General features: G+C 44.2%; 1 protein-coding gene across 1 annotated transcript in view; it reads left to right on the forward strand.

Moving 5' to 3' along the window:
• Nucleotides 1–23,449, forward strand: part of antxr2a (ANTXR cell adhesion molecule 2a) — a 70,891-nt gene extending 47,442 nt beyond the window's left edge. The window contains exon 17 of the mRNA XM_076104750.1: nucleotides 20,816–23,449. Coding sequence (XP_075960865.1) covers nucleotides 20,816–20,854 — 39 coding nt within the window. The 3' untranslated portion in view covers nucleotides 20,855–23,449. The remainder of the gene's footprint in view (nucleotides 1–20,815) is intronic.
• The last annotated feature ends 205 nt before the right edge of the window (nucleotides 23,450–23,654 follow it).

Genomic DNA, 23,654 nt, shown 5'->3' on the forward strand with positions numbered 1-23,654 from the left:
TCTCGTGATGTAAACAGATGTCTTCTTTAAGCGTGCTGCTGGATGCCGGGGGGGTCCAATCCTTCCTACGTTCTCTCACAAACTGGAGCCCCGAGTGTGACATGAATAAATGACAGCGTTTCATAATTGATTGAGAGAAAAGATGCAGATGTGACAATCGCTGGCAAAGCGTCCCGGCGGCTAATTGAAAACAATGTTGAAGAGGTTCCAGATGTAGTTGTCATTTCTGTCCCACCTCGTGAAATATCCCGTCGTTGTGTTTTTAGGCTTTAAGTGCAGAATTCATCTCGATGAGACTTTGACTCACTCGTCTCATTTGTCTCACGTCTTTGAAGAAGTCGCCTATTTTATCAATATGTCATTTATCATCATAATGGATGTATCCCATGTTAATGATGATAGTTTATAAAACAGCTTATTAACCTTAATGACAGTGTGATCTTTTACAATTGATAGGTTGCCTCACCTCCAATTATCCTGAGTGATGGTGATGCAGATTTAATTAATGCTTAAGTGCTCCCGCGGCTTCTTTTAGTCCATGTCTGTGCAGCAGCTCACCGGTGTTTGTTTGGACCACAGGAGCAGATATTCACCCGTCATTGCTCTTCATGCTCCGGTCAATTCACACAGTTTGGTCCGTTTAGCTCCCGTAACACGTCTTCTATCAGAGTAGTGGAAAAAAACCATTCAAAACACACATTTCAGTTATTTTGCTCCTGTGTCTGTCTGTAGAGTTCATCTAAATTCACCAAACTATACCATTAGATAATGCCTTATTTGCATATTTAAACATAACATTTCAGAACAGTTGTAATATAAAAAAGAATTGTCTTAATATCAGTAGTTAACTGGCAACGTTTCATGGTGATATCTATGAGTCTATTAGACTCTGATCCAGAAATCTCTTACGTACACCAAACCTTCCTGTGTCATTCCTCTCTATATTCTCTAAAGCCTGATTTATACACAACGTTTATTAACTAAATAGCAAAAGTTATTATCTTCTCATTTCTGATACAAAGAGAACAACATTTGACTCTAATATGTGAACAAGATGAAACAACCAGGCTGTATCCAATGTTCACATTTCTGTTGTATTTTATAACATAATGCCTCATTTGCATATTCAAATAAACACATCCAGAAAACTTGTACTGCAAGAACTAATACCTTAATGTCTGTTTCATGGCGAGATCTATTAGTTAAATACTGTAGTGTCTCTCCTTGGATTAGTGGAGTGAAAGCAGAGCATCGGTGGTGCTGCTGCTCAGACGTGGTACAGTAGAAGTGTGGTAACAAAGTCGTCTCTTCTTCTTCTTCTCTGCCCGTCTGTCTGTTTATTCGTGTCTGAGCGAATGCCTCCAAAGCGCCCGTTCAATCCCACTGTTTGGGAGCACAGATGCACGTTCTCCGCAGTCTTAATAGTGTTAACCCGTCAGCTGTCCCCAAATACCGAGGACACTCTCAGTGCTTCTTTTTTTTTTTTTTTTTTTTTTTTTGCCGCTTAGCCGGATTTTCACTCTTTTCTCACCAAGCAAGAAGCCAACACGACTTCTCCTTCCAGCTTCCTCCTCCTCCTTTTCTCTCTCCGTTTCTCTCTCTCGCTTGCTCTCTCTCTCTTTCTCTGACAAAAGGCGCTCCAGATGTGCTGTTTTGTTTCTCATTTTAATGTTACTTCTGGTCTTTCAGGCTCTCTGTGCCAGAACAATAATAGTACAAGTCTTTATTTATTCAAGCATCATGGTTTTTAAACACCTTGTTTCCACCTCACAAAGTTTCATCGCCCACTTTTAAAACATTCAAGAGCACTTTAAGGGTCCTGAACTGCATTTAAAACCAATCCAGCGACTGCATTTCTTTTTGTTGATGTGTAGATGTTTCAGATTTATGTGTCTGCTTTTGTAAAGTTTGCAGCTGCAGCAAGTGAAACCTGTCAATCACAGACACTCACACAGAGCTAGTTTCTATATTCTTTCATCAAATGATAAACGTATGTCAAAGTTCTTGCAGCTGTACATTAAAACATTGAAGAACTTTAGCTTCCTTTGTTAAATACAAAAACATAAAATAATTATTTATAGAAAACATTAAATAAGCACGGTATTAAAAAAGTGCTGCGCCAAAATTCAGGTTTCGTATGAGCACAATATTATTAATATATGTGTGTGTGTGTGTGTGTGTGTGTATATGTGTGTGTGTATATATATATATATATATATATATTGTGTTTTATTCAAGACTTTCTTTCTTTCACCAGATGATCTTGTCTTTTTTAATCGCAGCATCCTGAGCTTTATCATTTGTTTTGTGTGATGAAACTTGTCTTCACACAAAACTCTCTCGTCTCCTTTTATTGCTCACTGTCACAACTTCCAGTCTCCTCACCCTCCTCCTCTTCCTCCTCCTCTCCTTTGTCTGCCGCCTTGGCGTCTGACTTTGTCCACGCGTCCCCGTCCCTCTCTGTCCGCTCGCATCGGGGGAAACGAGTGGCGCGCGGGACGGCGCTGACACTGCTCCCTAATTAAGACGTAAAACTGCGGGCAGCAGGTTTCTGAAGGTTACACTGTCTGTACCGCAGGAAGTGATAAAGAATGGAGTCGCTGATGACATGTGACGTTTTCACCGGGGATGATGCAAACCGCCGCTAATGAAGCCGGGGCCGTGGAGGAGGAAGCGAAGGGGGACAGGGGGCCTCTCTGTGTGTGTGTGTGTGTGTGTGTGTGTGTGTGTGTGAGTGTGTGTGTGTGTGTGTGGGCAGGATTTGCTCCAGAGGCCTTCTGGGATTTCAGGGCAGGATATTTGAGTCAATTAGACAGATCGAGTACGTGAGGGTCGCTGCTCTGCACTGAGACCGATTAAAGTCGGTTTCCTCATCAGCGTGCTGTCGACTGCTCTTATGAGGTTCCATCATTCTTATGGCTGACGGTTCATTCATGTTCTATGATATTCATATTAACGATCAGACTTTCAGTGGGATCATATCATGAAGATGAGATTGAGATTTTAACAAACTGCTCTTTTTCTTTTTTTTCGTTTTTAGTCGATCTTAGTGTTTAAGAAAAGGCATCCATGTTCTCTCAAACGTGTCCTTAATCCCTCTAAATGTAAACGTAATCTTCTCAAGGTTTAAATAAAGCATCATTTCTGTAGGCCTCCTCGTGTGAGGCGGTTCAGGAGAATGAGGCGTTGAGACGTCAGAGAGAGGAAAGCGATGCAGAAACGTCCCTCTGGGCCACAAACAGCCGTCATGTCCAAACACTTAACTATCATCTGCGAACATATTGTGATATCCAGCGTATTGAGGAACAGTCTGATGGTGAAGAGAGCCGGTTGGAGCTGGTCCGTCCTCAACCTCTCCAGGAGTTATACTTCATCACAATAATATCTATAGATCTGGAAGGGTCACCGTGTTCATACAGCGACTGATCGGTCTGATGTAACGAGTATCTGGTGTTAAAACGTGCATAAAGACACACCTGTTGTCTTCCACTTTTGTTTTGAAGGTAAAATCTGTGAATTATCTTTTCCCAGTTGTATCCCGACTGCATCGGTGTCACATCCCATCACTGCTGTTTGGAGTCCACTTATACCATCGAGGCCTAAACATCTGCCGCCGACGTACCAAACCTTTTACGCCGTAAAACATAAAAGCCGAAGCACAAGTCAAGCTGCATCTTTCCAACAGCGAACGCAAACGAGAACATTGAACTGAAAAGCGAATGCATAAAACATGACAGCTGGCGTTTTTTTTTTCCTTCAAACAAAATAATCTTGACACGGTGCATAATGAAGGACTGGAGGACGAGGCGTTGCTGATTAGCATGCATGTCGCCACTAACGGTACAGCTTGACTCCCCGGAAGGAAACTTGCAAACGGAGCCGCTCTCGGGGCCAGTGAGCGTAACATGGTGTGTGTGAGGGGGAAACGTCCTCCCGGACTTTGTGCATTGTGCACAAAGTCATGAATTACATGGCCGCCAACCTCGCCATTAGGAAAGCAGCAGTTCTATTAGCCTTTGTAATGCTGCGCGGTGGAGGACGGAGCCGCGCCACACAAGTCGAATAATTACACTTAATGCTGAGCGTGTTGAGACGAGGCTCCAGGCAACTGTGAATGTCTGTAGTTTCCCCAACATATGCAAATAAATTAACATAATCGCAGATCGCACTCTGATTCGTGCTCATGGCAGCAGCAGAAGTTGAAACGAGTGTTGACCCACTGCAGAGCTGGAGAACCTGCTTGATTAAACAGTGCAATCAGTGTGACTGCAGGGCTTTAAAGCAGGAAAAGAGCAGCGACGGAAACTCCTTCTTTCACATGTGGAAGTCCACATTCAGAGGTTGTGAGTCGCTAACGAGATCAGCCGATTTATCAGACAGATATTGGCTTTTATAGATGCTTCGGTGTTGGACGATTGTTGGCAGAAATGCAGAACAAAAGTTGCATTGTGCGTAGTTTAACTCATATTTGTCTCTTGTGTCCAGTATCTGAACCTGACTAAGATCTAGGAGCTGTGTGATGTAGATAGCTGCACCAGTATTATTATTAGTGCCACAAAACCCTTGACACCTGAATGTAACATTAGCACCACGCAAAGACAATCTTCATCTGTGCTGAGCTCTACTGGACGCTTGTAGGAAAAGCCTGAAGTGTCTCCCATTTATATATATATATATATGTTTTCTGCACACACAAAATGTAAACCTCGGATCATTTTTCAGGTGCCGTCATGTACACGGCTCGCTTCATTCCTTCCTCTGCTCCCCATGAAACAATGTTGATTCTCTTGAAATGTATTTGCTCACAATCCTCCTGCATAAATACTTCACAACAGTATTTGTTCCAGTTGTACAGGATAGCCTCTTCACAAGGTATTTCATTTTCTTCTTCCCAATGTGAGATTCGACCGTAGGAAGTAGCGAAGGAGAAGATTCATGCAGGCAGACTTGCCAGTTGGATGTCGGTGTACATGCAGTACGGTTTTCTACCCGTCGCCTCTAAGCTGGTTAAATCTCACCCTCAAACACGAGCCCCCCCCCCCCCCCCCCCCGACAATCCTCACGAGTTCATTGGTGTGAGCGTCTGAGCCCAATGTGAACTGTAGCCCAACTGTGACACACTGGCTCTGGCCATATGCAAGCTTTTCACCCCTCCTCCCCTGCACTGATACTGGTGTTGTGAGTACACGAGTCATGACTGTTGGCCGTGGCAACACTCTGACTCACATAACCCCTCACAAAGGATCTGGCCCGAGCTCCTTCAGCCCGGGCCAAGCCAGGCCGTCTCCGCGCAAGACTCTAATTGATTTGATGGACTCGTGCGCCCGTTCACACCCCCTTTCCCCAAACAAACAGTCCGCCCAAGATCCGTCTCCGCTGAGACAAAGAGGCAGCGCGAAGCAACGCCGGCGCGGCCCCGCCTGAGAGAGGCGGCGTCGGCCTGCCAGACTAGTTAGTTTCACTGCTCGGGCCTCGGGGAAGGTTTGAGCGCGCTGGGCGACAGTTCATCATCCTGCAAATCAAGCCCCCCCCCCCCCCCCCCCCCACAACCTCCTTCTTCCACCAACTCCCAGGTCAACCGGAGTTGACTCAAGTTCACAGTCATCGTTCCCTCGCTATCGTAGCCAAGAGCGCTGACGAAGGACAGTCATGAGAACGCAGAGCAGCTTCAGAGGGCGTTAAGCAGATGTGTTGTTTTTATTTGATTTAGATGTAAAAACGCTCCAAGACCTCCGCTAAGTGTGGGGATACATTTTTTATTTTTATTTTTTGCTCCGTGCATAACTCATTACAGCATCACCGGTGAGCTGGGATTTGGAGAGACTATTGGGTACTATAATAATAAGATCAGGGAGTGTCGTGGGCCTTTTTTTACCAAACAATCGCACAAGTTGATGAGCCCCAAGAACCAAACTCAGAGTTAACCAGCCGCTGGAGACTATTCTGCAAATTGTTTCTGCAACTTCAGCACCAGAATAACCATAAAGATCAGGAACAAAAGACCAAAAAAGGTCAAATGTAAACGCTTTCTTTGACATGTAAGGTTTGCAACCACAGGCTACGTTAAATTTCCGCATTTCTGAATCATAAATATGTTTAATTTCAGCCTCGTATCCCGCTCGCAGAAACTTACAATTACACACGGTTGCTCTATATACTACGACACATCGCTCGTACTGCGTTGCTCTGACTGAATGCACAGAAGAAAAAGAAAGAAACATTTCTGTGCTTTGCAGAAACGTATAACACCAACATCTTGCTTCCTGGTGACTGAGCTGCATTTTCAGAGCAGAAACCAAACCTAGAGGTGTGTTCCTCCGGTCAGATACAGGTGAGTTATAAAGGGGGGCAGTGAGGTTGTTCAGCAGCAGTCGGATGTGAGGAAGTTTATTTAATCCAAACTAAAGAGCTCCAACCAATCAGCAGCTCTGTGCAGAGTTTGCCTCCTTCTTTTGTCACAAACTGTTCTCACCCAGCGAGCTCTGAGCAGCTGACAAAGTTAGCGACCGGCTGGGGAAGAGAAGGAAACACGGAGCGGCTCAAGAGACCGGTGTTGTTCTGAGGAGGCTAGGAGGAGGCTTGATAAGTCAGTGTTGTGTTTCTGTGAGTCTTTCGGCCTCCTAATGCTTTGAACATACATGGAATGCAGCTTCATAGCTTCTTATATTCGCTAAAAGTTAAAAGGAAAGGTTGTCGGTGTTTGAAATATTGTTATAATGTTGTCCTTGGGCTTATTTTTTTATGCATTATGAAAACATGGGTGTGTAGTGGTATCAGGATGCAGTCTTGAGGCATAAATAACCTTTAATTAATCCAGGAAAGACGCACAAAGAAACGTATTTGCTTTAACCACGTACACAAATTGCTTGAAGATAATTCTGTTTGAGAATTCACAAATTTCATCAGTTTATCGATCTTTGCTCACTTTGCGTCTTCAATTTCTTCCCGAAAACTCCCGACTTAACCGCCGGTTTCTCCTTTGTGTTGTGCGTTGATTCATCACGTTACACAGATCGTTAACGATGCCTTTACTCGGTGTGTAGGAGGGTTTGTGAGCGTGTGTGTGTTGCTGCTCATGTCTTCACTGCTCAGGTCACATTAACCCAGTTCTCACAGTTTGTAGCCCATGTTTTAAAACACACACACACACACACACACACACACAACACCTCCCTGTTGTCAGCGTGGCTTCAGGCTCCTTCACGCTGTTATATTTGCAACATCGCTGGCCGATGATCACATTATTTACTGCTTGTATTAACATGCGGCTTGATAAGCATATTTTCCTCAGTAGAGCTAACAAGATGCTTTATCACCGAGCTTCTCCCGCCGCCGTAGCAGGACGCCGTCACCGCCGCCGCCGCCGCTCGTATCTCCACCTCTTTATAGTTCACTGCCTCGTAAATAACAACTTTTCTCCTGTTGAGATTTAAAGCTGGAGTTGTGTTTTGCTGTAAAATCAGATTTAACTTTGAACATGAAGACATATTTTGGTTGTGAGTTATGAAGCCAGAACCCTTTAGTGTAAATCAACTACGAGCTCTGCTACATAAGCAGAACACCTTTGGGATCTGCAGCGCGACGACACGGAGTTAATATTCAACATGCCATCAAATAAAACAGATCTGTTAAATGTATATTGGGTGAACTTTGTGCTTTTTTAACTTTTATTCATATTTTTCTGAGTAGTGTGAAGATATCGTCTTTTAAAATGATGAAAATCTCATTTTTGGGTGAATTCCTCAGATAATATCAACTTTTCACGATTTGTTTAACTGATACCAGAAGAGGATTGAACTTGAGTATTTGTTAACACCACCCTTCACATCCACACGTCTTCTATTTAGCTTCCAAACTGAGAAGAAACATCAGTTTAGTGTGGAACAAGAAGAAACGGGCCTTATCATAATTATCAAAAGACAAAATGATAAAAAGGAAACCTTATATTTACCAATAGTGTTGATTTAACAATTACAGAAAGCAGTCCCTTCTCTGTCGGAGCCGAACACTAACGAGGCAGCTCCAGATGTTCACGTACCGGCAAACATCAAATAAACCAACATTGTCAGAGAAACTAATAATAATTAATTCATCAACCCGGAACGCAATTATCTCCATTTGTGTCTTTGATTAGACACAATTCCACATTCATTCTTTTCTTTTACCTTCTTTTTTTTTTTGTTTTCCTGTAATTGCAGTTAATCATGTCAACTGCAGGAAAGCGTTTTGCACGTTTTGTTTGTTTGTCGGTTCACGGCGGCGCGTCGTTGGCTTCTAAATCTGCATCTTTAATTAGTTGATTAACTCTTGAAGGAGAAGCGAGCGCTGTGAAGGATCCATGGTCCAGTCATGAGACAAAGAGGAGAAGTTGCTTCTTTTAGATTTGGGAAACAACAGGACATTTTTAAAAAATATGAATATTCATTTTCAATTAAAATCCAGAGGAATAAATTAATAAAACTATTTACACACATAGAAATCGACCCTTTTTCTTTTTTTCCTGCACTTGCTCCAGATTCATGTCAGGTCGGGGTTCGACCCAGACCAGCCTTCCCTTTTCACCTCTCGACCGGGCGCCACGCCAGACCCATTTCCTCCTGCATTAGTCTCATCAGGGACCTTAATCTGTGCCACCCTGTAGGAGGGCAGCCTCCCTGGCACGTGCACAACACACACACACACACACAAACACACCGCCCCGTCTTGACAGCTCACTCCCAATTACTGGCCCTCCCTGTCGCATGGCCTGCATCTCCGCTAAGAGCAGATCACATGTGACCCCGTGCAGCATGCCGCTGGTGGAGGGAGGGGGGGGTAAGAGGGGGAACCGTGCAGGGTAAACCGGAGTATAGTCACACACACACACACACACACACACACACACACACACGTACATTTACACACATAGAATAGGAAGGAAAAAACTAATTGAGGCCAATCAAAGAGCTTCATTCCAAAATGAGCTCTTCAGCCCGACTGGCATCAAAGTGAAGCACGTTGCTGCTGATGAGTCATCATAAAACCTTTGTTTACTCACAGAGGCTTTTATTATTTAAAGACTGAATCATCTGTGTGTTTAGTTTTTTAATATTGACAGATGAATTTAGAGCAGCAAAGTTTAGACCTAATGGGTATTCAGCATATTCATTTTTGGAAAGAAACAGTTTGTTGTTTTTTTAATGATTAATATTAAAGGCGGTCTCATTGAAGATGCTGCTATTGATGGTTATTTATTAAACGGTAATAACAAGGCAGACGGATTAATGGAAGCAGTAGTTGAATTCAATGAAACGACGCTGGAGTTTTAATATTATAATGATACATTATTTTACTATATTGTATTTATTTATTTCGTACATTTAACAAAGGACACAGAAATGAACAGTAAAATCCTCGTATGCAACTTTTAATGAACAATATAATAAATATTACATGTCTGAAAAAGGAATGTGCACTAATGTAAATACAAACTAACACATAACTACAACCAAGTATCAACAGAGCATCCAGATATTATATATATGATATATATTATATGTTATAATAAATGAATAGCTGGTAACACTTGTTCTGTCACATGGAAGCACCAACAACACTTCCTGCTACAGTGGAAACCTGTTCTTCTTTTCTGATACATACTTCTGTCTAATTGACCGTTGTATATTTATTACATGAATACAAAGTAATAAGACGGACGTCTTCGCCATTGACTGAATTGTGTTGACTGTTTAAAACACAGGTGGTGCTTTAGTGTTCTGTCTCCATCACGAGCAGCCGCGACACCAAGTGTCTCTGCTGCAGCTCCTCGGCTTCGTGCTCCGCTCTCATTCAGAGGAAATAGTGTCTTCTTCTCAGGTTACCAGCTGGCTGCAGGCTGGCAAAGTATCATGGGAGTAAAGTCAAAAAAAAAATATATATAGTACAATTTCTTTTTATCATGTATAAAAATACTCAAAATGAACACGACCGGACTACTACGAGTGAATCATATGAACATCATTTGTAAAGAATTGATTCTCCAACGTTTAGATCCATACACGCGTTTGATCTCTATTACATATTTATCTAATGTATCTAATGTGTCCTTTGTTGCTGTGTAGTTAGACTTTAGGAATAATAAAAGGTGCTACTTTATTGTCAGTGTGCAGCAGTATGTTCATATATTTATTTATGACATTTGGAACATGTCTAAAAACTCAGGGCGTCACAGAGAAACGCTGTGACTGCAGCAGATCATCGAAGCTGTTTTCACTGCGTGTCGGTTTGATGAGACGTGGAGAACGTGCACGTGATCAGAAAACAGGACGTTGGGCTTCATCTTCATCTGCACCCTCTTTGTCTGCAGAAGTACTTTGCTTCAGGGGATCATTTTGCTTTGCGTGACACTGAAATCATGGCTGCTGTAAATGCATATTTCATCATCAGTGGTGTTTTGTGAGCATCTGTAAAAACCCCGAGGTTGAAGCAACAGCGATGGAGGTTCGCTCCATTTAGCGTAAAAAAAAACAACCGGGCAAATGTCCCGCGTACTTTTAATCCAACCGAACACGAGAGCCGTTTGGTTGACGGGACGCGAGCTTATGTTTTAAGTGCAGTTGTGAGTGTTTAGTGGCGTCTCTGCTGGCCGCTCTGGGAGGACAGATGTGGCTTGATTTAAAAGTACAGATGAGCCCAGTGGCTCCGCGTGGACGCTGATACACTGTGGCACCCGGAAGAAAAAAATTAACAACTGCTCCCCCCCCCCCCACCAACACCACCTCTTTATTTTGGGTTTATGTTTTGGCGTCCTCGTTCAGAAGGCTCGCACATGTTGTCTGAGCGTGTTGTACTGCAGATCTGAGCTTTTGGGACACCGAACAGCTGCAGGTCCAAACCAACAACTGGCTTCTGTCTTTTTTGGGGAGGGGGGAGGGGGGGGTTTGGGGTGGAATTCGGGTGCTGCTGCAGTTTGCATGTTTCATCCAAAGTATGCTGCAACTTAGTATCTTGCTTATGTCGTCTTTCTATTGTCAAATAGCACCCGAGAAACTTTTCTCTGCACTGTGCTGTTCTGCAGAGTTTCAGAAGGCCGAGCTGCCCACCTAACCGCTTCCTCCTCTCGCCTCAGAGAGCCGCTTGCATTTTTAGAAAAACCACGCAGAAGGCTGAAAACGGCTGAAACTTAAGGTATCGTGACCCTTCAGAAGTATTTCAACTTTTTATAAAAAGAACACGGAGCTCCAGACTGGACTTTTTTCTCTTTTCTCGGTGGCCACTTAGCACCATCAGAAGCTGTGACTAGTTCTTCCTACAAGCATCTGCTCAGCACTACTCGCTGAAACATAAAAGGAGACACAGGGATGTTGTTTTTTGTGAATGCTTTGCACAGCAAATGTTCACATGTGCAGCATGTGGGCATCAACGTGGGAAATGAAGGGAAAAGATTTATGCGAGATGCAAGTCTATCGCCGTCACAGGTCGTATAAAAAAACAACCCGGCTCAGGCGTTAGCACAACAGAAGCATTGTATCGGGAGCCGGTGCGGTCTATAAACTGGCGGTCATTGACTGACAGGGTCCATTAGCTGTAGCTGTCTGTCTGCATCGGGCTGACGAGCTCACTTCAGCACGTATCATCCCAAAGAACAATCTCTCCTCTGTCTGATCCCACCTGGCACGGCTCCACGCCGATCCTCCCACCATCTCCCTCTCTTATGATTATTTCATCATTTTAAATACTTCATGCCGCATCGCCGTGGCACCGCTTCTCCCCGCTAGAGCAGAGCGGGCGGCGCTTGGCCATACAGTACATTCACACTACAGTTATTTGGACGGCGCTCCGGTGTGGCTCTGTCCCGGTCCCTCGGTTGGATTCTGCTCGTCCATTAGTGCCATCTGTGCCTTCCTGCGCCGTCTGTGAGGCCCCCGTCGACGCCAAAACGATTGGCATTTCTCTGGAACAACCAGAGGGACGGTGCCCAGAGCTTTTAGCTGCCAATGATGTGCACTTACTCTGAAAAAACCCAGAGAGGGGGGTGGGTAGGGGGGAGAAAGCAGGAGGGCCCTGCAGGAAACAGCTGCACCTACAGTACTGCAGCGTCCACGTTCAGGCTTCAGGAGGTTCCACTTATCCCTGCAACAACAGACGGCTGGTGCAAGAGTCGGGAGCCGTGTCATTTTAGACATTTATGCACGATGATGATCGCATGAAGGGAACAGCAGGAAACAGGAAATAGAATCAAATCTGCAACGCATCAGGGGGTGTAAACGGTTCTGCTCTGAAATCAAGCGAGCAGCCGAATCTTACACCAGCAGACAACATGACGTCAACAACAATACGCCGCCATTGTGACTCGGCCATGAGGTTAACCCTTTAACAGAAAGCTGCGTGTGATCGAATTTTCTCAATTGTGCAAATCATTGTTTTACTCTTGATTGAGGTGGTTTTAGCCTTCGACCAATAAATTCTGAGGAAGCAAACAAGCGTCTTCCTGGATATGTATTTCTGTTGTCTTCACCTCCGGACAGCATGAAACATGACCAATACAAGCTGACATACAACTTGACCACTTTAATTCAATTCCTGAAGACGTCTTAGATGGCCAAGGCGACTTGTTTTGTATCCGCTTTAACAACCTCTACTTCTTCTTCTTCTCTCTGATTACTGGCAGATTACAGTCACCTGTAGCCTACAGCGCCAGCGTCTAACCAAACTGCGCTGCAGCAGAGTTTATTCTCTCCAAATCAGTTGATGGAAACGCTTCTAATTCACGTTTATTTTTTGTGACATCAAACATTTGCTTAAATTTCGCCTGATAATTGATTGGAAACACGGCTGATTACACAGCTCAGGTATCTGGTTGATGACATGAAAACAGAATACGACCTCAAGATGCAAGAATTTGTAGATGTAAGGAGGAAGATGAGATATAATGACTCTAACTCAGCTCCCACCATACAGTTCAGACTGATATCTAATCCATTAATCACGGCAGTGGAAACCTCAACAAACAGAGAAGCTAACAACATGATGGTTCGGACCAAAGAACCCGACCTCACCATCAGCTTCTCTTCTTCTCTCCACTCAGTAAAACATTCTCCTGTCTGCAGGAAGCGGGAGCCAGCGATGCTCTGACAGTCTGCAGACCATATGCTGCTGCCTGCTAGCATAACTTTTTTTTTTTTACTGCAAGCTGTCACTCACTCCCTCTCTGCTCCCAGGGTCAGTGAAGTAGCCACCAGAGCCGGATTCATTCACACTGAGGCTCCCTATTGGAGGCAGTGTTGGTGTTTCCAAAGGCCTGAGACGTAAATATGAGGTCAGAGGTTTGAAACTAGAACTCTGATCTATCGTGATCAAGTTTGTCTCTTTCCTGTTACAAAAACCGGCTCCATAAAGAGATGGTTGCCCCCAGTTTGTGGTGGAAGAACTTGACTGGTCTGTACTGAGTCTTGACCCTCAACCGACATCCTTTGGGATGAACCAGAGCGGTGAGCTGATCACCCAATATCATCGTCGGAAAACATATTTCGATGCAAAATGGCACAAGCGGCTCCAACGATGAACGACGTGTTAGGACATCGAGCCGTCAAAACACAGCGGAGAATGGCGTCAACGGGAATATGGAAAAAATCGATCAGCTGATTGGGAGCCAGTTTCTGCAGCCAGGTTATGAAATATGGTGAAACGCTTGAAAGCAGAAGAGTGGAGGCTGTTACAGCAGCATGTTAACGGCCATTATTTTGGAAGAAGAGGATCACGTACGGGTGTAATGTGTGGGAGTCTACATACTCTTGGTTCTGTACTATATGTGTTTTTGATCGCTTAGGTTGGTATCAAAGTTCTATCCCTGCAGCACTACATATGAACATGGAGGCATTTATAACGTGCATATCAAGCAGAGACCGCTTCCTGTTTTGGAGCAGGAAGAAGAAAAAAAAATGTCTTCCAACAGATCTGCTAAACTTCACAGTAGTGAAACGAAATGCTGTCCTCCCATGTACCTTATGTGCTTGTATAATCTTTATTCATCTCTTTACAATGAGGAGGGAACTGCCCGAGTTGTCAGCGAGCATCATGTATTTGGCCGAGTCTCAGGTGGCTCTGATTTCCCAGCAGGCCAGATGGCAGCGCTGTGTGGGCAGCGCGTGTGTGTGCGTGTGTGTGTGTGTGTGTGTGTGTGTGTGTGTGTGTGTGTGTGTGTGTGTGTGTGTGTGTGTGTGCGTGCGTGCGCGCGCGTGCGTGCGTGCGTGCGTGTGTGTGTGTGTGTGTGTGTGTGTGTGTGTGTGTGTGTGTGTGTGTGTGTGTGTGTGTGTGTGTGTGTGTGTGTGTGTGTGTGTGTGTGTGTGTGTGTGTGTGTGTGTGTGTGTGTGTGTGTGGACGAGGTGCTGTGAGAAGAGGGCCAGCAGCCTCGTGGAGGGAGGATTGCTCACACCCTGGCTCTCTGCTCTGTCCTCCGTGCAGCTGTGCTTCTCCCTCCGACTTGAACTTTTTAATTTGTTCAATATGTGGCCGAGGACACGGAGTAAAACGGAACACATGTCTGGTGGCCGAGGCTCTCGACGGGCCGCGAGGACGACACTGAGCGGAGTTAATATCATAACTTGTAGAAGTCTGCTGCCGTGAATTCCATAAAGGGACAGTTCACACCTGTTTTGGATTAAATGATTACATTTAAATGATTGTTTACTGCTTTACCTTGGGGAAGTCAGGTACCTTTCTTAAAACAGTTTCTCATCAGTTTGATGTGGAAATATGCTGCAAAACTACGAAAAATCTAAATATGCACACCTTTAAACTTTAATTTTCCTCAATAAAATAAACTATTGCCCTTGTCCACTCCACACAAAACTATCCAGACAGTGGATGCTTTATGGGCTATCATTAGCTACACAATGCATGAACTTAATCATACCCCAAATCTGAAGCTAACGCTAGCTGCTATGGCTAGCCCCGTCCCGTGACCGACGCGTTCTCAAGATCCCACTGCTCTCCTTGTGCAGCGTTCTAGCACTAGGATCGGCCAGGCGTCCGTGCTCGCTGAGGTACCGGTAACCTGATTTGTGGAGTCCTATCCCAATATGACCAATCGGCTATCCTGACCCCAGGAGGTCAACATCTAACCTCAACCAATCGTCTCTGCCTCAAATAGCTATGCAGTGGGATTCATAATAACAAGTGACCAACCTGCAACATTAGCAAGTGCATCTCAGCTACTTTACCATCTTCATGGTATCTCAGCTACTGGTGGATCTCAAGATATTTTCTTTGTTGAGGTCGTTTTCTCTACATTATTAAGTGTTGAGAAACTAAATAAAAAAGATGTTTCCCACATTTTGGCAGCACACTACCTGCAGGTATGACACCGGCTGGATTATAACCGTTCAGACAGATATTTCTGCAGCTGGAAATCCGGTAAAATCGAGGTCCGTGTGAATATTTCTTCCTCCATATGAATGTTTGGAGTGTGTAAGCGTTCAGAAAATCACAATCAGTCGGACGAATATCTGTGTTTGGTGTGAATCGGCTTTTATGATTCCCTTTAATGTTTGTTTCTTCTTTATTTAATACCCAATGCACTGAGAGATTTCGCTGATAATTATGCAAAAACAGAAATGCAAACCCGTTTCTGCTGGAGCTGACACCTTCACAGATCCAGTGATGCACCAGTCAGTTCGGTTACCAGTCTGATTGCTTCTTGGTCTTTGTTTACAGACCTAAAAACATCTCCAACGTCTCCAGCTAGTGAAGACGTGACGTGGCTAATATTACCGTACACACTGTACAGTGACTCCTTGTGATTCCTGCGACCTGATGAGAAGCCAGAGCTGACTCCAGCCCGTGTCGGGTGGGCGTGTTGCAGCAGTACGTGCTGTGTGTAGTTCATGCAGGAAGGAAACTTTACAACAGCTACATGATGCAGTTTGGATTTGCTCTTCAGCTCATTAACATTTTGTCAGAACAACAAACACGTGTTGGAGTAATGTGAGGAGAGTTGCTGTTGGATTAAGTAAGCCCTAGATTAACTAAGATACTGTATAGGCTGCAAAGCTCTAATGTGGGGGGGAGAAAAAATCTCTGTTCTGGTAATAAAATCTTTCAAAGCCTGCAGCTTATCACTGCAAAATAAGCATCTTGCAACTGGATTACAACTCTCATGCTTGCAAGTGTTTTCACACTCCAGTCCAGATGGGAGATTCCTTCTGTAACCTAAATGGATGCTTCTCTCCTGCATCTTCTTCTTTTTTCTATATTGTAAATGTGACGAACTATACGATCAATTAATACAAGACAAGCCAATACACACACTTGGAAGGGCGCTAACTCCATCAGCTGTGTTCCTTTCATTCGTCTCCCAAAGACATGCATGTGGAGACTTCTTGTAAACGGGTTCAGAGAAGAGACGAACACACGACTTCATCTTTCAGCTGTCGTGATGCTGAACTAATAGATTACAGAGGATTTCTAGATTATTATTTTTATTCTAGAAGGAAAGTTGAGAGAAATGTCCACTGACTCTGGATTGAATCCAACTAAACTACAAAATGACCTTCAACTTTTTTAAGTGTGTTGTTGTTTTAAGGTTTTCTGAAAGTTTGTGAAGCTTCTCTCATGGATTAACTGTCTAAAACAACAATGAATCGATTCAATAGTGATTATAAACGTGACCAATGTTCGCTTTCCATTCCTTTGGTGAGTTGGAAGACTCACTAAAAGCTAAATGATCCCGTTAGGTAACGGCTCGGATCACTGAGACATTCTTGAAAGAGTTGCACCCAGCTGACTCAGTGTAGTTTGGACGTGACTGTAGCGTGTACACACACACACACACACACACACACACACACACACACACACACACACACACACACACACACACACTCACACCATGACAACCATGAAGCTAGCCAGCACTTCCTGTTGTTGTTTGGCGTCTTTTGAGACGGTTACACCAGAGGTTCTCAGACCTGTTGGGGTCACGGAGCACCTGATGACCTGAACACAGACTAAACATGTGCTCACTACCGTTTGTGCTCTTAGATCCCAGAAGAACTATTTTTATTCTAAAAGCTTTCAACCTGAATACTCGTGATGAACTGAAACACATTCAATTAGAATCTTGTTAAAACCTCTTAAAAATGAACACAATCACATCAGAGTTTCTATTGGCCCAACGCTGACGTGGGAGACATGGAAACAATATGCTTGTTTTATTGGCACAAATGTTCCTTGTCTGCACATATGATACGATATGAACTTTTAATTATACGGCACAATTTGCCACATCTCAGCCTTTGTTGGACTCTAATCCAACGTTGAGGTCAGGAAATCCACATACACATTAGATGATAAGTCATGCCCTGCTTTATTGTTTTTGCAGAATGTAAGAAAATAAAACCTCAGTAATGACGTGAAGGAACGTGTGGCAACCAATTTGTAGTGAGACTAGAATGCGTGTTTGACCCAAATCTTCAACGACTAGAAAGAAAAAGATATTCCTCCGTAACGTCCCGATCCTTTCCCAAACAATGATATTTAATATTCAGATGGAGTGGCCCAGAGTTGTGTCTGAGCTCTCTGAGTTACTGCCGTCTGTCCTCAGAGTCGCAGCTCTACGGGACTCAAGCTGCTCGGGGCGAACGCTGGCGGGAGATGAGAATGAAACTCAAACACGTACACACAGTCTCCACTTCACTCCTGGAGCTCCGCCTCCGGTTACAAGCCAAACGGTTCTGGTGACGAGCGTGTTGTCCGAGGACTGGGGCACAACGAGGGCCTCTGCAGCGAGGGGCCCGCTAACGAGACCTCAGCGCAGTGATGGGGAAGTATTCCACAACACGTGCTTGTGTCGGGACGGGGATTGTTTCTAACGCTGAGGTTATTAACTACACAATTTGGATCAATCAGCGCAAGGGTCCAGTCATCTTCGGCAACGTTTTAGCTCCCGGTTATAAAAATGCTCTTACAGAAACTATTATTGTAGTAGTTCACCAATGTGTACAGTATGCTCCGGCATCTTTAGTGTGATCATTTGCAGCTTTTTTCCTCCTCGTATCATATTTTTTTTACAATGAATATTACTATTTTCTGCCATTTTCAGATTAAACAATAATTTATTGATTGATAATAAAGATTATGGTGACATAATGATTTTAACACCTCTGCTGCAAACTATCTGCTTTGTTGTGTTGGACAATTCTTGTTGTTCTAATCAGTTGATATCAAGGTTCAATATATTTCCATTAGTTTTAAAACAAAAGCCAGTGGAGTGTCTGTAATGAACCTTATTAATCACAGTCCTCGTTTGGACGCCCCCCCCCCCCCTCTTGTCTGTTCACCTCTCCGTCTCTCCACCTGACTCATCCACCCGTCTCCCTCTGCAGTCACGCTCCCGTCCGTCTGATGAGATCTCTCTGACACTCCTTGCTGACATATTCAGACTATTGTTCTGCCGCTCCGGGTGGCACAGGTGGGCCTCCATCTCTCTCCAACATGGCCCAGTTACAAAGGCGGCGCTCGCTGCCAAGTCAGGGCCCCGCTCATCCGAGGGGGGGGGGGACGGGGGGACAGGGGAGCTGGAATGGGTTTGACCGTATTGCGCCGCACCTGCTCCGCCCTCTCCATCAGATCCCCCCTCGCTTCGCCTGCCATTCTGCCGCCGCAGAGAGCGCTCCCTCTCCTCGCCGAGGACCCCCCCCCCCCGTGCGCCGCAAAACCCCGTAAAATCCACTGAACTTAGCCGCTCTGACGGCCGTGGCCAAAACAGCATCTGATGTGCCTTATTTGTTGACTGTGCGAGATTAGCTGCAGAGGGTACACGTCGAGGGGCTTACCATGCAGAGATGGAGCGAAGCCCCCACCCCCTCCGTCAAACACCCACCAGCCCTGCCAAATAATGAGGAATGGAAGATTCTCCAGCTTGTCTAAAGCCCTCGTCACAGTCGGTCCGCGCACACTTCTGCTCCCGAGCCAGACTGTAGTGCAGATACTGTAAGATACCGAACCGGCTGCTGGCTTCTGCATTCACCCTGCAGCTCCGGAGCAAACGTCCCGCTCGTCTCTGTCCCTCAATGGGACTCATGCACCTGGAAATATGGTTTGTTAAACAGAGGGGAACAAGAGATGTATGTGCACATTTAAATGCACATTAATCAGGTCTTTTTATTAGTTTTTTCATCAACTCCTGTCTAAACTTTCCTGTCACACTTCTGAAACCATCATTTAAATTGTCGCCACACCGATGCAGTTTGAACTGTGAGTAAACATGAGCTTACTGCGTCCAGGTCGGCCTCGTTCCTGTATGTCAGAAACCACATTTCACTACTTTTGAACAGTTTATCTTTAGTCGATTAAAGGTGTTCTGCTGCAGCTTGATTTTTAATGTTCGACATTGTGACGCAAAGTTTGACGTCTTGACGCAGAAGTTTGTGTCATGAGACAGAGTTTGAAGCTGTGACGCAGAGTTTTGCAAAGTTTCTGCATCGCACGACCGCCAGCATTGATAAAAACTATCGATAATCTCTGAGGCATACAATTCAAATGGATCAGACTATTTGCATGTGGTTCCTGATTCCCATCACTAGTGGAGATTCAGTGATGTGTCTACGTGGTCAAGACAAGCAGCAGCATGTGGCTCAGTGAACCTGCGTCCCTCATCCTTTCGCCTGAGTTCAAAGCCACTCGGGGGGGCTTTTATTTTGGCGTTCGTGCCCATGATAGTGCAGCTTTCCTCTCGACCCCACAGTTTGTGTTTCACATTAAAGGTTAAGTTCACCCAAATTACTAGAAAGCACTATCTCACTTATCACTTCGGATTTTAAACTGTTGAGGAACTTCTTTCATTCATGTTGCTGTTCAGTCATTTTTCAAAACAAAATTCCATCATCACTACTGCAGCGGTGGCCTGCATGGATAGATGTGAGTTGATTTGGGTGAATTGATCCTTTATGAACACCGCTGTCCTCAGATCTGATGCTGCTCACTGCCTCCAACATGTCCACAGCTCGTCAAAGGACGCATGAGGACACATGAATGAATGAAACATAACTAAGTACCTCTATGATGCTGTGACCAGGTTACAGTGAGCACATGTAAACACACTGACAGAGACGGAGAGCGGTGAAGAGGTGTGTGTGAGTGTGTGAGTGTGTGTGTGTGTGTGTTGGAGGCCTGCTGGCTGGTATGAATTCGCTGTGCGAGAGCTCCCTCTTGGTGCCAGTCGGCCTACTGTTGGTGAGCAGACTGCTGCACCGAGAGGCTCAGACAGCTGCCTACACACACACACACACACACACACGTTGCGTGAGACTGTGCACAGGGAGACGAAAGTGAGATGCCAGTATTCTTAGAAAAGAAGTGAGGTGTTTGTTCACCAGTCGATGCTTCATTTGATTTGATTTAAATATGATTTCTGCTGATTGTTTTACTTTATTTCTCCTGAAATGATAAAGTCATTAATCTGTTAAATGTGTGTGTGTGTGTGTGTGTGTGTGTGTATATATATATATATATATATATATATATATATATATATATATATATATATATATATATATATATATATATATATATATATATATATATATATATATATATATATATATATATATATATATATATATATATTTATTTTCATATTTTGTTATTGTTCATTTTATTTTGATTATTTTAGTAGAAATATCTGTTATGAAAGAGTCGACTATGAAATCATGATGTTGGGAAATATTTAGATATGCTAATTAGGCAATATTAGCACATATAAACACATATTTTTTTTAAGTATGAGGCAGGTTGTTAATTCTAAAAGTGAATACTTTCCTTCTCTGTGTGCTTTCAGGGTCGCTGTATTAACTTCAACCGTGTGCAGCGTCAGTAGCAGCAGAGCAACATGTGCTGATCGCTGTGAACAGCAGAAGGATCTCAGCTCGTCTTTAGTTTTAGTGCTGCAGTTCAAACCACTATGTGTTCTACGCGCTCCACTCTGTGCACGACGTTTCCTCTTCTGGCTTCCTGCTCTTACAAGTGTTGATATTAACTCTCATTCCTTACGTGTTTTACAAAGACATTTCTGTTCCCAAATACATTTTTTTAAATTTGTAGAAGTCGAGCAGAACGCCCCAGAACTCAGCGCTCGGACTCGGTTAGCCTTCTCGTGCGCACCAAAGGCTTTAACATATTCTGACCATATTGTGCCTTCTGTGGGGAAAAAAGCCTAATTTCATGCACACAGACGGAAGCTATCTAAAGAAAGAAAGGAAAAAACAAACTGGGGGGAAAGGGGGCTGTTGTGCCTTTGGCGTGGAAGTCTGAATAATCCCAGTGGGGCCTCACAAGTGCAGAAGTCCGTCGCCTTTTGGCGATTGTCTCATCACGGATCCTCTCCCAACTTCAGCGGCGCTGCATTGCCCGGCGGGCCGCCCCCTTTGACCGGCTCATCTTGTCATTTTAACACTGAGAAGTGCACACGCTTGACAAACTGTAGACAGGAACGCCCCGAGGTATCGGAAGACTTTGCCCTGTAGTTTTTCCGTTGTTTCCTCCTGAGACACCTTCCTTTCATTATGCGCCCGGGACAAGGAAATTAATAGAGCGTTATTCGACCGCAGGACCAGGCCGAGCTCCAGCTATGTTTGAGGGATTGATGCCTCCAAGACCTTGACATGGCGCTTGGTGTTTTTTTTTGTTGCCCCTGTTTCCAGCGCAGTCTGCTCCCTGCTCAGCAAGGCGTAGCACATCACCGCCCGTAAACAGGCCCATCAGTTCAGACTTCTTTAAGATGCAGATACAGCTGCTGCCCTCGACGCCGTCTCCATCCCTCCGAGGGGCTTTCTGTTCTCCCACCGGCCCGCGTCACAACTCACTAGTTCACTCAGCGCCGCCAATATCAAAGTTTAATTAAAATAATTAAAGGCAACAGCAAGCAGCAGCCTGTGAAGACTTGTCTGTCGCTTTTTTTTTATGCCTTTTTGACATTGAATGACCTGTTATTGCGTTATTCACACACAAAAAAAAAAAAAAAGGAGGACACGGTGCCACGTTGACGGTGCGCCAACGTCCAAAACGCAAACCCGAAGTAACGGATGCGATGGACGGATAAGTATTGTTCATTTCCAGAAATTATGTCCACCCTCCTCCACCCCCCAACTCCCTCACCCCCCCAAAATAAGCAGCGTGTATACATATATATATATATTGTGGATTTCTCAAGCACGCTGTCATGACGCCAATCCCAAATGATGTCAGTGCGAGCGGAATAAAAACCACTGTGGGGGAGGAAAAAAGGGGGCAGCAGCTGAAGAAAAAGGCTCGAATGATCCAGTCACTTCGGATACCGTACTTCAGATGCGAAATGGATATTCGAGTCGAGACCTGACAAAGCGCGCCGGCTTTGACGGGAAGCGGTATAGACAATGACCAGTGGCTGGGTCAGTGGGATGTCTCTGTGCAAGCAGGGGAGCTTATCAAATGACACTAAAAATAAGTTCAGCAACCGTCAACTTTGAGGGGAAAACGGGAGAGCGGCTCACATTCGGCGACGTCGACCGGTCTAATTATTCCTTTGTTTCCTCTCCGTCCCGATCGCAGCGACATAAATAAAAGCAGATCTAAACCTCCGGTGTGCCGCTGTTTGTGTGTGCGACTTAAACGCTTTTAGCCTCTTGCATCATTTGGGCGGGCTGACATTTAATCGGCTCATCAGCCTCGTTCTGGACGCTGCACGAGGAAACATTTCAAGCACTTCAGATCGTCTTTTTTTTTTTTTTTTTTTTTGTTACAACCACGAGCACAGGAATGCTATTAACCCGAGCTAATGAGATATTAACATAGCCGTCACAACAGGAGTCACATGACCCCTCCGTGTCCTCACGGCACCACATCGTGCTCACTTTAGTGCCTATTGCTGCAGATTTATTAAGAGCATCGTTGAATGTCTTTGTGCCTTTTTATTTTTTTTTAAACTGCCTTTTATGAGGGAAAAAAAGTATTTTTTGTATTTCTGCACTTGTTAGATGAGGTTGTTTTAATTTCATTTAAACACAATTTTTGTTTTTGAACAATTTTTTCACATCAGCCAAGTTTTTCAATGTAACTTAAACAAAGAAAAGTCACAATTGTTGATATGTCTTCATTTTTAATTTGTGTTTCTTTCACATTTTGGATTGAATTTGATTTGCATGCACTTCTTTCTGCTTTGTACATTATTATTATTATTATCATTTAAAATTGTAAATTATCATTGTATTATCTTTAAAATTGTACAGTTTTTGTCTTTCATGCTGCCTCTTCTATACTCACGTAGCACCTTTGAGTCCAGGTTCAAGTCACAGAGCTGCACATTCAAGTGAGAGAAAAACCAGACGTCTCGTTCGCAAAGCTTCTTTTTTTTTACGAGTTTTACACTGTTTTTTTATTTTGTTCTTGTTTTACACTGCAGTCTGTTGTGTCAAATATACATTCGATGAAAAGCCAACATTGTTTTCTTGTTTCTTTTCCTCTCTTTTTAACACGCGTGTGCGTTGGTAGGGGTGGACATGCTAAAGGCCATCTTTAATTGGGCCCTTACAGATTTATAGGGCCCGACAGGGAACGTGTGTGTGTGTGTGTGTGTGTGTGTGTGTGTGTGTGTGTGTGTGTGTGTGTGTGTGTGTGTGTGTGTGTGTGTGTGTGTGTGTGTG

This window comes from Anarhichas minor, unplaced genomic scaffold, assembly GCF_050575085.1.
Source record: "Anarhichas minor isolate MPS153535 unplaced genomic scaffold, ASM5057508v1 ptg000030l, whole genome shotgun sequence".
Lineage (NCBI taxonomy): Eukaryota > Metazoa > Chordata > Actinopteri > Perciformes > Anarhichadidae > Anarhichas > Anarhichas minor.